Here is a 13,191-nt window from a genome sequence, read left to right as displayed (position 1 = left end):
AAGCAATGTGCTGGCCGCGGCTTCTCGCCGCCCCCATTGGCCCAGGACGGCGAACCGCGGCCAGTGGGGGCCGCGATCGACCAAACCTGCCGCGTCAGCAGGTAAATAAAACTGGCCCGGCCCGCCAGGGTGCTTACCCTGGCGAGCCGCGTGCCAAACGTTGCCGACCCCGGTCTAGACCTTTTCAGACCTGATCCAGACATGATGCTTCCCCCTAAACCTCTGTGAGTGACACTGCCACCATCTCATCCTTGGGGCTCAACCTAGTAGAGGCTTTCCATGCTCGGTGCCTTCAGGATTGGTGCAGTGGTGGCTGTGTGCCCCGCTCCTGCCAGCCACAAACACCTCTCTTCACTGTGTGTGCTGCAGAACGAAAGGTGCTGTAACTCGTTGGCACACTCCCTATGCAACACACACACTGCACAGCAAGGTAGGTGCAACCAGCACAAGTGGGGCACACAGCCACACCCATTCGAACCACATGGGCAGGAGGAGGAGAAGCTACAATTACTTGACCTGAGCCCAAGAGGGTCTGATTGTTTTCTGACTCAACCAAAGCAGCCACTTGTAGTTTGGGTCCCACTGAGTTCAGGTCAGGTTGCAAGGCTCTAATTCAAAATTCCAAACTCAAATAACTCCAACAGAAAAAATTAAAGTATATGAAATATATCTTGAAGATATTGGTCAAAATTTTCAGGCATGGGGATCTATCTGCCTCAATGCACCATCTAAGCACTTCCCAAGTCAATTAGGTCTGCTTGGTGAGGTCCCTAGTGGACTTCATAAGTCTTCTGTTCTTCTCCCTTCCCTGGTAGATAATTATATTTTTAGGCCCTACACGTATGTGGGTCTTTTTTCTCTTTTGCCCTTTCCCCCATTATTTTGTCTATGGTAGGAAAGTTTTGTCAAAGAGGGAAAGTTTTGCAGTATTCCCAGAAAGTGGTCAGATTCCAGATTAGTCTGACGTCCTCTGGAAGTATGTTTCAAAGACTAACCCCACCCCTCACCCCCACCCAGCCAATAACAATTTGTCTCCAGCTTCTATGTGCTTCGCCGACTTTTGATGGCTGGCTGTATTGTCCTAGAGGAGCATCTTGCTGGCTCATGAATGGAGATGTGGTTGCTGATGTCACTGGGTGCTGACCCAGTGATGGCCTTGAAAAGTATGATGCCCAAAATTAGTCACCTAGATCCAGATTTAGGTACCTAATTTGATGTGGCCTGATTTTCAGATGTTCTAATTACTTGCCACTCCTATTGAAATCAGTAAGAGTTGTGGGTGGTCATTACTTTGAAAAACAGACTAATCTGGTCTACGTGCCAAAATATTGATCTAGGTACCTAACTTCAAGCAACCATGTTTGAAAATTTGTCCATTACTTATATTAATGTGCCTAAAATTCCCTCTTTTACCAGATCAGTTCCTTCGCTCTTCCTTAACGTTGTGACTGCTGCTTTTTGTAACTCTTTACCTGCAATAATGCCTCAACTTTCATTTTTTATTATTTTAGAAAATCGAGAGTATCAAATACTCACCCCCAGCTTTTTCAAGATACTCTGAATAAACCACTGTCACTATGCAAGTGGTTTGAGCCAACACTTTTCACTTTCCTGGATATTTTTGCTGGTTTTCTTTACATGTAGATTCCACAGTGCTTTTATATTTCCTTTAAGTGACTGATGTTTAGATGACCATTCAAACAGTATAAAATCTGTGCATGGATTTGTTCTTAGTGGCATTGGTGTCTCCTACCTCCTTTTTATGTAAGCCATTTACACCTGTTGCTTGTGTAAAAGGAAATAAATGAACTTTGTACAGTAAACTCATATCCGCTGGTTTAAGGCCCCTAACTAGAAACAGATTTGTGTAAGAGCCAAATCCTACAGCCATTAATCAGGGTCACATGCTTCCCATTCACACACAAAAGAGTACATAAGGGAAACACATGCCTTCTAAGGCCTTGTCTACACCCAGCCGCTAGTTCGGCGGCTGGGAATCGAAGTTCCGGGTTCGATTTATCGCGTCTGGTCTGGACGCGATATATCTAACCAGGAAGTGATCGCCGTCGACTGCGGTACTCCAGCTAGACGAGAGGAGTACCGCGGCGTCGACGGGGGAACCGCGGCGTCGACGGGGGAGCCTGCCTGCCGCGTGTGGACCGAGGTAAGTTCGAACTAAGGTACTTCGAACTTCAGCTACGTTATTCACGTAGCTGAAGTTGCGTACCTTAGTTCGAATTGGGGGGTAAGTGTAGACCAAGCCTAAGATGCACAACTCATCAAGAACTACTAATTTATGATATCTTCCCATCATGAATGGCTTGACATCAGATAGGCTCTCTGTTATCAGCCTGCGATCAGGGAAACAAACAGGAAAGACCAAGCAAATCTCAAACCAAACAAATACTCTCCCCAACTGTGCATACCTCTGCACCTTCCAGCCCATTCTCTTTCCTCACCAATAGGAGCACAATTTATAGTGTATATTCCCACTGGCATACCAGCCCTGTACCACCCATCTCTCCATGGTCTCTGAAAACCATAAAGTAGTTATTGCTGTTTGGGACAGCATTGTAAGAAGAAGAGCATGCTATCGGCAGAGACTGTTGCTGGTTCCTTCCCCTTTGGACATGCCTTCCTCTGCCAAGTGAAGCAGAGTATCACATTCTTGCAGCAGAGGGAACACGAAACATATATTAGCCATTTTTCTCCTCCTTGATTGTCCAACAGTGGGATAAGGGCCTTTCGGATCCTTTCTACTCGGTGATAATTGAAGGAAGCATATGCTTTCATAGACAAAAGTTCCACTGACTTCTGCAATAACAGAAGTATTCCCTATTCTGATAAATTATTAAATACAAGTAAACATAACTATTTGGAAAATCTAGTTTTTATCCCTAATTACAGAGGATGGCTTATAATATGTGCTCTACATTATGCTGACTGTACAGATTTATTCTTCCTTTGGGTGAAACTCACCACAGAAGAGCGACATAAGAGTTTCTGCACTAGTCTAAGCACAATCTGGTAAAAAAAGGTGTCACTGGAGTACAAGCAGGGATGGACCTCGGACCAGTCATCATGTGGCTTTAGTAGACCTAACACCCCAGGGGCTGCAGCATATACTCCACCTAAAATCCATATAGGCTGAGGTAGTAGTTATGGATTTTAGCCTCCAGCCCCAAACACCTGCACACTTAATCTCCACAAAGCCTGGTTGCTCAGACTTGATGTGTAAGTAGCATACACACATCAAGAAGGCAACTAGCCAGGATGGGCAGGGATGATGTCCCTAACCTCTGTTTGCCAGAAACTGGGAATGAGCGACAGGGAATGGATCACTTGATGATTACCTGTTCATTCCCTCTGGGGCACCTGCACTGGCCACTGTCGGAAGACAGGATACTGGGCTAGATGGACCCTTGGTCTGACCCAGTATGGCCATTCTTAACTAAACATATTATTTTTTTATTTTTTTTATTTTAAAACTGATATATGAAACCTCTATGGGAGGGAAACTGTGATTCATGTTTGCCATATGCTGGACAATTTCCATTAATAGTTCTGTTAAGTGACCTTTATTTCATGTCTGTAGTGATGGTAACCACAAATATATGGCACATACTTTCTCTAACTTTCCAAACACAGACCCAACCTTCTCTCCCCCTTACCCTTAAGTCTTTCTTTTAATTCAACTTTATTAAAACACATTCAATCTATCACAGAGTGACTTTATTTTCTGTTCTTGTTGGAAAAGCTGAAATTCTTTTTCTGATTCCAGAAATTTGACCATAACCTTGGGAAAGTCACTTCACTTCTCTTTTAAATGGGACTAATGGTACCAACCTTTGTAAAGCGCTTTGAGATCTACAGATGAGAGCTAGGTATTACTAAAAAGAATTCATTGGGTCCAGGTGGGAAGTAAAGATCTCATGGAACTACTTGAAAAAAAAAAAAAACCTCTCAAACAGCCCATATTCTTTCTTTCAGTAAAAGTCTTTAAAGCTAGGTAGTGTGTGAACTATTGTTGAATGCACAGTGCCTACCTCATTTGCTACACAGTCCCTGTACTGCCTATCTAACTTATTATTGTAAAGCACCAAGGGACACCTAGAGTAGCAAAGGAGCTAATTAAGACAAATTCTATTCTATAAATAAAATTGCCAAGTTAACAATGTAACTGAGCATCCTTAGTAACTTTTCCCCATAACTTTTCATATCTGTACTGTAGACGATAGATAGCATTAAAATTGCTTCACCCAATGAATTCACATAATACATTAGAAATCCTAACAATGTACCCTATCAATGCTTTAGTGTACTCATTGATCTTACCTTCATTCCATTAAAAATGCTTCATGTTATATCACCTCATTTTTTCCCCCTTTCCCTTGCTGAGTTTTTGGCCACTGCTCCATCTCCCTCTGACACACAGGCAATACTAATGTTCAGGTTTGGACTTAACATGGCAGAATCAATTAGAGTCAGAGTTAGAGCTCTTCCTCCATCCCTGTGCTATGCACAGAGGCAAGGCAAAGGTCTGAGACCTTAGGTATCTACAGCCACAAGGGGGAAAGGTCACATAAAAGATGGAAGAAGAACCACCTCTGTGAATTCCTTTACTCTAGTCCCTGGGGCCCAGGTCCACAAAGGTGTTTAGTCAGTGCCCTTGATGGCTGTCTCCGTCCATTACTTGGACCATGGGGCCGATCAAGCAGCTGGGAAGAAGCAGGCTTGGACTAGTGTGTGCAGCCCTCGCTTGAGTTCAGCGGCAGGCCCTGGTCCGGCCCAGGGGAAGTTTCCCGGGGGCTGCCACTCGCTGGGGGAGAGGGAATGCGCGTGTCTGACACCTGCCCGTGGCTCTTACCTGCCTGACTCCCGCTGCCGCGCCGCTGGGGACCTCAAACCTACTCCTCAGCTCCTCCCAGGGGATGGGGAAGCGCTCCAGCCTGCGGCGGCCGTCCCGGGGCTCCTCCTTGGCCACTTCGGCCCCCACGCTGGCCCGCGGCGCTTTCTCCATGGTGCTGCTGCCGCCGCCGCGGCTCTTATCCGGCGGCCGGCTCTGAACTCGCCCCTCTTGGCCGCCAGCTGCAGCTGCTCGGGTCTCCTCCTCCCGCAGGGCGGCGGCGGCCGCTGCTGCTGGCGCGGGACAAGCTCTCCTCCCCTCCGGGGTTTGCGAGCGCCTGCGGCGGCGGCCTCCCACGGAGCCCCCCCGGGGACCGGCTCTCAGCGCATCGCCCGACTCCCACTGCTGCTTGAGGCGCTCCAGGGAGCCCTTCTGGATCGGGAACTTCGCCAGCTCCAGGGCGCCCTGCAAAAGCACCACGCGGCGGGGTCAAAACACGTGGCACCAACGCGTGAAGGACACACCCGCCCGCCCCAAGTCCGCGCCTAGCCCGGGAGCCTAGCGTGTGATGGGACCCCACAGGCGCAGCCAGACATGGCCCAGGCCAGGGTGCTCTGCGCCCCGAAGGTCAGGTCTGCCGAGAACGCACTGGGAACTTTTCTTTGCAGGAGGGCAGGCGCTGGAAGTGCAGCGTCAGATTGTCAATGACATAAGCAACTTCCCAAGGGAAAGAAAGGTCCCCAGCCTGCAGGAAACAGGCGCAGGAAAAGCCCATTGCCCCTCATTTCCTTAGATGCGGCACAGAGCCACCGAAGAACTGTTATGTGGAAACTCCTTATTGTTAAGTGCTGGGAAAAGCATCACTAATAACCTCAACTCTAAAAACAAACATTGCTCAAGTTCATGGTCTGGAGCACTTCCAAGTTTTCCTGGTCTAGAACAAAGCCCTACCATAAACACATCACTTGAAATTAAGTAACATTTTTCACTTTCATATTTCTCACTGTGGTGCAACCATTCTGAATGGAGCCCATCCGCAAACAAGTCTTTCAGAGTCAGACCCACATCCACAAAGGTATTGAGGGTCCTGACTTCCATTGACCAAAGCCACCTGTGCTTTCATAAATACCCTAGATGCAGAGATATCAGCCATTAAATATTAGAAAGCAGTTATTTTTGCTTTGGATTTGGATAACTATCCAGGACTGTTTAAGATAGAGTAAATTAAAATCTCAAATGTATATAGCTGAACTAGCTAGAAGAATGGGGTGTACACAAGTGCCTGGAGATGACTAGACACCAGTAGTGGGGTTTTTGCAATCAAACAGATCTAGTGCCTTAAAAGTCTCCCTCTCCTGTGGAGGATTTCCTACCCAGCACTGTGAATTCCACTGAATAACAGGTAGTTCCTTTAAAAAAAGGCATTACTTTCCCACAGAACAGAAGGAATTGCCCAACTCCAATGGATTTGGGAAAAGAAGGACCATTTTTGTTCATGCGAGGCCTGACTGGTCAGTAGCTGGAATTTAGCTTGAACACAAGTACAAAGCCTTTGTACACAACTTCATTAAAAATGTAGCACTAGAGACCTGCTAAAAGAACTGCAGACCTCAATATTTTAATGAGTAAGAGAGCTACTCTGGGCTGGATTCCTACTTCTGCACAATCCAGGCTGAAAAACTGCAATAGCAAATTCATCTGGAGCTGTGTCTCTCCTTGGCAGACATCACTGGCAAGACTTGGATAGAGCCCTACTACACACTTTAAAAGAGGGCCTTCTCCTCTTTGGAACATCTGCTCCTATAGCCATAGTTGAGTGCAAGGTGCATTAATTTGGACCCATAAAGGTGAAGATGTGCCTTTTATATTTCAGTAGTTTTGTTATGGTGTAGGAGGGATGTAACTGTCACAACTGATGATGTGATCTCATCAGGATGGTTAATAAGAGATTTGATTCAAGGCCACTCACTGTCCATGTTAATATAGGATGCATATGCACTAATGACGCAGTTGTATTGTTATATCTTATCCTAGAGAACTTTTACTTTTCATTGTATGTACAGTTAGAATTGCCAGAGACACAGACCACTAAGAACTTTCAATTTGACGGTTACTGCATCTGTGGCTGGGAGGGTGTTACTTGAACAGAGAAAGGTAGTTGAAAAATATGTACAACTTCATGTCTGCTCTGCAGATTGAAAGGAGGAAAGGAGAAATTAAAAAGATTATACCTATCTGTTCCATCTGTCTAATAATTTCCCGTTGAACTCATTGCTGTTGGAATATCTGAAGTTCTATAAGTTTACTTTACATAGGGGGTGGGCAAGCAATGTGTAATTAAATATATCTCAGATAGTGATACTGTTACTAAACTTAGCTTAAAGACCCTATGAGAAATGGACATGAGTCACTAAACATTAACTTTCTAAATTAGTGCAACCAATGAATGATCAACAAAGATACATTTTACTAAATATATCAACGAATGCATGTTCAGCCAAAGTACTGAAGTCACTATGTACTATAAATAAATAAAAAGAAAGTTATATCTTTTCTTTTTAAAAAGTAAAGATCAAAAGATCAAAAAGGGACTGTCCTATATTTTAGGGGTTTGAATTAAGAGGAGCAAGTGACAACTGACAGTATAAAACGGCTGAGTCTAAGAGGGCAGCATCTCCTTCATGAGAGCAGTAAGGCAGTATTGTTAATTTAATCTTCTTTCCTGTGCATCTAAGCTGATAGGATAGCATACTAGATCTTTACAGGACACTGAGCATTGCTGTTACATTTTAACATCTTTTTGTATCAACTTGTCTATTGGGAAAAGATTAAAGTGGTGGAGGTAGTTATTTAATTTTGGAAAATACTGTCTGAGGCTTTCTAAAAGAGTATTAGCTAGTCCTGCTGGACATAGGTGGAAGTAGTTTGAGGATTAGCCTGATTCCTAGTCATGGCTAGGACAGGGGCTATGGTTTCGGTTCCAAATAGATATGTCTGAGAAACTTGTGGGTGAAGTGTGGGCAAGGACCGGGCAAAGGTTGGGCCTGCTCCTGCACCAATCAAAGTCAATGTCAACATACCTGTGACCTTTAATGGGCGCAGTATTTGGCCTCATGGCAAGTTCCATCACAGTAGTAATGTTTTGAGAGGTTATTTTTATGCATCGCTTACTGAGATGTAGTATGTATTAAATGCAGTGGAATTATTTGTGATTTTTTAAAAATAAAACTGCAGGCTTTTCAGACCCAGAAGAAAAATAGTTTTGTTTTATTTTGTTTTTTGTTTTGTTGTGGGAAACCAGGTAGGTGGTAAAGTCATGTTACAAAATGTATGTTCCTCCATATGCATGAGAAGAATTGGGAAAGCATCTCATAACTTTTCATGGATCAGGTTCTAAAGTATGATTCTAGCCAAAATTAGTTTATCTTTAGCGCAGTGATAGCAAGCAGGTGTATTATGGGCTACAAGGTGGGCGCTTAGGGCCTGATTCAAAGTCCATAGAAGTTAATGGAAAGACTGCCATTGATTTCATGGGTCTATATAGTTTTCTGTGGCCTGTGACAGGCTCTCGGATCTGCGGTAGCCCCACTTCCAAATCCTCTTCCATGCAGTGTCTTAAGTTTAGTTCAACTGTGATTTTTTTTTTTTTTTACAGCGTAAGTATTTTGAGGGGGGGAAACTGTTCTCACTCATGGTTCCAGCAGTATTTTGGTTTCCCATATCCATTAAGAAAATCAGGGATCAGATTTACCATTGTATAACTCCAATTTTATACCAGTGTAATTCCATTGAGATTAATGAAGTTACGAATGGCATAAAACTGGAATAATGCAATGGTGACTCAGATACCCGGGGTGCTTTCATTATCATAGCATCTTGGTAGGGAACTTATTGCCACACAGCAGAATATCACTTCACTATATGAAGAGAAAGGAAATGGGGGTGAGGAGGCTAGGAGGGCAGAAATAGTTAATTTCAACACAGATGAGCTTGTGTAAATCCACTTCCATGCATAAAAAGAAAATAAATTAAACAGGAGGTGGATTGGGGAACAGGTTTATTTAAAAACATATGTACCAAATTCTGCTTTTGATAATGCCTGTGTAAATTTGGACCACTGGTCTGACTGATAACAGATTTTGGCACATCTGTTTAAAGGTAAAGCAATGTTTAATTAGGTAACTTGTTCTTGGACCACTGCTGATACCAGACTACTGAACACTGGCAGTCCCATCTGTGAAAGTGATTTATAGATTCCTTCTCTGTGGCTCACAATGTTTGGCTCCTTGCAACAGCCTTGTAAAAATAGAAGGAGGACATTATTTTGCCATTTGTTTCCCACAGCTATAAACATCATTTAACAAAAACCACTGCATTTTTACACTACATTGTCTGTGATATATAGGATCATAGCAATTAGAGACAGAAAAGGCCCATTAGATCATAGAGTCCTTCTCCACCTCCAGCAAGAGCAACAAAAATCCCCTGGAGAGGAAGTGTCAGACATTAAGCTGATATTATAGTAGAGAGAAAAGACTTATTAAATCTTAGCTAAAAGGCCAAGAAGAAGTGATGCAGTTTTTCAAAGCTCTAAAAAGATAAAGCTTTAAATGCAACATCCACAGGCTCAACTTTTTAAACCAGATCCATTATAATATAGCTAATGGAGTCAGTGAAAGGCTCAATGTGTTGATACTGTATAAATATGTTAATTGGCTAGTGAGTTACGTGTGTTATTCAGATATTTTATTTTTGATATTGCCAGCAGCACTGCTGTCTATCGTGAATGCAAGTGCACAATTAGGGAGAATTTACAAATAGGGTGGGGGCTAATGAATGAATGCTGGATAATCAGTGTGTGCTGCAATGAATGTTATGACAGGTGAGTGCTGTGTTCTCTCAGATTTGATACAACTGCCAGTATTGTAGGGAGAGATACAGCATTTTAATGCAAATATGAGTTACAGGTCATGTATGGCTGTGACAAAAAACCTGCTTGCTTCTTCATATAGTCAGAGAGCACATGCCAGTGAACAGATTACCTATGTGCTAATTCTTCCACCATGAAAAATATTAAGGCTGGATCAACAAAGGAGCTTAGGCAATGCAATGCTCAGTATTATGGCACTTCACTTTTAGGTGCCTAGAAAATCACAGGAACAACACTGCAACCAACAAAGCCTCAGGGCATGTCTACACTTAATTTAAAACGACATCCAGGCTCTGCAGAAATTAAGTCAGTCGGGCATGTCCACACCACACTCGTGTTGGTGGAGTGCATCCTCATTAGCAGCGCTTGCATCGATGCACAGAGCAGTGCATCGTGGGTATGTATCCCACAGTGCAACTAGCTGCAGGCATTTTGGGGAAGGGCTTGCAATGCCTCACAAAACCAAAACATTGTTGCAGTGGGGAATGGGAATATGGCTTCGACCTTCCATGATGCAGTTTTCTCCCTCCCTCTCTCCCTCCTCTGATATCAATGGCAAACAACCCATGCTTTTTCATGCCTTTTTTCAAAAGCCTGGCTTAGCCGCACATATGCCATAGCCCAAGAAGCATGGACCCCATTTAGCTTTGCACTCTTGTTGTGAGCTTTACAAACACCTCGCGCCTTATCCTGCAGTATTTCCAGAGCCGAGACAGGAGCCGCCACGTGGAACATTGCTATGTCATTCGAGCAGCCAGGCTGCAAGTCATAGAACGAAACAATTCACAGTTGTTTCTGGCAGTCGCGCAGCAGCTGAACACGGTGGAGCACCGTTTCTGGGCCCTGGAAACAAGCACTGACTGATGGGATTGCATCATTAGGCAGCTATGGGATGACGAGCAGAGGCTGTAGAACTTTCGAATGCAGAAGGCCACTTTCCCCAGGTCTGAAGCACAGCAGCACTAAAATAAGACCTACTCTGTGGAGAAGCAAGTGGCGATCACTCTGTGGAATCCTGCCACCCCAGACTGCTACTGGTCAGTGGGGTATCAATTTGGGGTTGGTAAATCCACCGTGGGAGTTCTTGATCCAAGTTTGCAGGGCCATTAATCAACTTCTGCTAAGAAGAGTAGTGACTCTGGGCAATGTGCAGGACATAGTGGATGGTTTTGCTGCGATGGGGTTTCCTAACTGTGGTGGGGCGATAGACGGAACGCATATCGCTATCTTGGCACTAGACCAGCTTGCCAAAGAATACATAGACTGAAAGGGATACTTTTCAGTGGCGTTGCAAGCGCTGGTGGATCACGGGGAGCGTTTCACTGACATCAACATGGGATGGTCAGGAAAGGTGCATGACGTGTGCATCTTTAGGAACACAGGTCTCTTCAGAAAGCTACAATCAGGGAATTTCTTTCCAGATCGCAAAATAACCACTGATAATGTTGAAATGCCAATAGTGATCCTGGGAGACCCAGCCTATCTCTTGCTCCCATGGCTCATGAAGCCATAAACCGGCCATCTGGATAGCAGTAAGGAGCAGTTCAACAATAGGCTGAGCAAGTGCATAATGGTGGAGGAATGTGCCTTTGGATGTTTAAAGAGTCACTGGCACAGTTTGCTTACTAAATTAGACCTCGGTGAGAGCAATATTGCCATTGTTATTGCTGCCTGCGGCGTGCTCCATAATATCTGTGAGGAAAAGGGAGAGATGTTTCCGCAGGGGTGGGCTGTGGAGGCAGATAGGCTCACAGCTATCTGTGAGCAGCCAGATACCAGGGCTATAAGCAGAGCCCAGTGAGGAACTCTGCATCTCTCGGAGGCTTTGAAAAGCCATTACAGTAATGAGCAACAGTAATGTGTGCTGCTTATCTGCGTTGTGGCTTCCCATACCATCCCCTCTGTTGCATCAGTTTCCCTGTACCTCCCCTTCCCCTCCCCAAGACCCCATGCTTGGAATAAATAAAGAGTATTGCATTCTTGAAACATTGACTTTTATTGCACAAACATAAACTGAAAGAACAGGAAAATAATTTAACCTCGGGCAAACGGTGTGAAGAAATTGGAAGGGGAAAAACTAAGTCAGCTTGTTCGTGAAAGCACAGAAGTTTTGCCCATCAAAGGTCTTCAAATGGCTGCCTTTTGTTCTTAGTAACCTCCCCCGATGTTGAGTGGAAGGGATACTTCACCTCCAACCGCACACACACACACACACCTCCTGGAATGTTTTGGGGAGGGGGATTGGGAACAAGGCAATATTTGCAGGTCATTGTGCAGGGGCTGCAGAGGGAGTCTAACCTCAAGCTGTTTTTCTTGAAGCTCAACCAGACACCTCAACATGTCTGATTGGTCCTTCATAATCTGCAGCATCTCATCCTGCGTGGCAGATTCATATTCCTGGGATGCTCTCCTGCTCTCCATGTACATGTTCAGTTTTTAAGACAATTAAATCCTCCAGGCTCTGAGCTTTGTGTAAGCTGTCCCAGAGGTTTTCATTATCTCATTGAACATGTCATCACACATTCTCTTTTTCCAACTTCCATCTTCCAATCTGCGAAAGCCTCTCCGCTGGTGTGGAGGATGTGCTGAAGGCCAGGCTTTCCACTGTAAGGCATGCAGAGCACCAGGCAACTATTGTCATTGCATTACCTGGGTTCAGGGGTGAAAGTAACTTAAAGGACTTACCGGTATGCCAGAGTCCTGAACGTGGGGGGAGCCTCAACCAGAAGGGGCAGGGCCTCAACTGAAAGAGGCGGGGCCTTTAAATCCCCGGGCCCTTTAAATCCAGCTGCGGTAGTGGTGGCTGGGAGCCCCGGGCCCTTTAAATCACTGTCGGAGTCCCATGGTAGCGGTAGCTGCGGCTACTGCCGGGAGCCCCAGGGCCCTTAAATCGCCGCCCGAGCCCGGGGGCTCCCAGCCACCGCCGTGACCCCGGGGCTCTGGCGGCGATTTAAAGGGCCTGGGGCTCCGGCCGCCGCTATCGCAGTGGAGCCCCGGGCCCTTTAAATCGCTGCCGGAGCCCCAGGCCGCCACTGCTACCCCGGGGCTCCAGCAGTGAGGCTTTGGCGGTGATTTAAAGGGCCCTGGGCTCCGGCCGCTGCGGGGAGCCCCAGGCCCTTTAAATAGCTGCCAGAGCCCCAGGGCTCCCAGCTGCCGCTGCTACCCCGGGGCTCTGGCCCCGGGGTCTGGCGGCGATTTAAAGGGCCCAGGGTTCTGGCTGCTGCCAGGAGCCCCAGGCCCTTTAAATCGGTGGCCAGGGAAGCTGCCCCCGCCGGTATGATCGGCGATGTACTGGCTCTTGCCGGTACGCCGCACCGTACCGTACCAGCTTACTTTCACCTCTGCCTGGGTCTGGTACAAGGTTGCTATTTAAAAGTCACTCCCCTTATTACACTTTAATGCAAGCCAGAACATA

General features: G+C 45.7%; 1 protein-coding gene across 1 annotated transcript in view; it reads right to left on the bottom strand.

Annotated features, from left to right (window-relative positions):
• XIRP2 (xin actin binding repeat containing 2) overlaps positions 1-5,020 on the bottom strand; it is a 144,475-nt gene extending 139,455 nt beyond the window's left edge. The window contains exon 1 of the mRNA XM_065413471.1: positions 4,868-5,020. Within this exon, the coding sequence (XP_065269543.1) occupies positions 4,868-5,020 (153 nt within the window). The remainder of the gene's footprint in view (positions 1-4,867) is intronic.
• Positions 5,021-13,191: the final 8,171 nt, after the last annotated feature.

This window comes from Emys orbicularis, chromosome 11, assembly GCF_028017835.1.
Source record: "Emys orbicularis isolate rEmyOrb1 chromosome 11, rEmyOrb1.hap1, whole genome shotgun sequence".
In the NCBI taxonomy this organism is placed as follows: domain Eukaryota; kingdom Metazoa; phylum Chordata; order Testudines; family Emydidae; genus Emys; species Emys orbicularis.
Note: the sequence above shows the minus strand (reverse complement) of the source record. Positions and strands in the feature narration are given on the sequence as shown.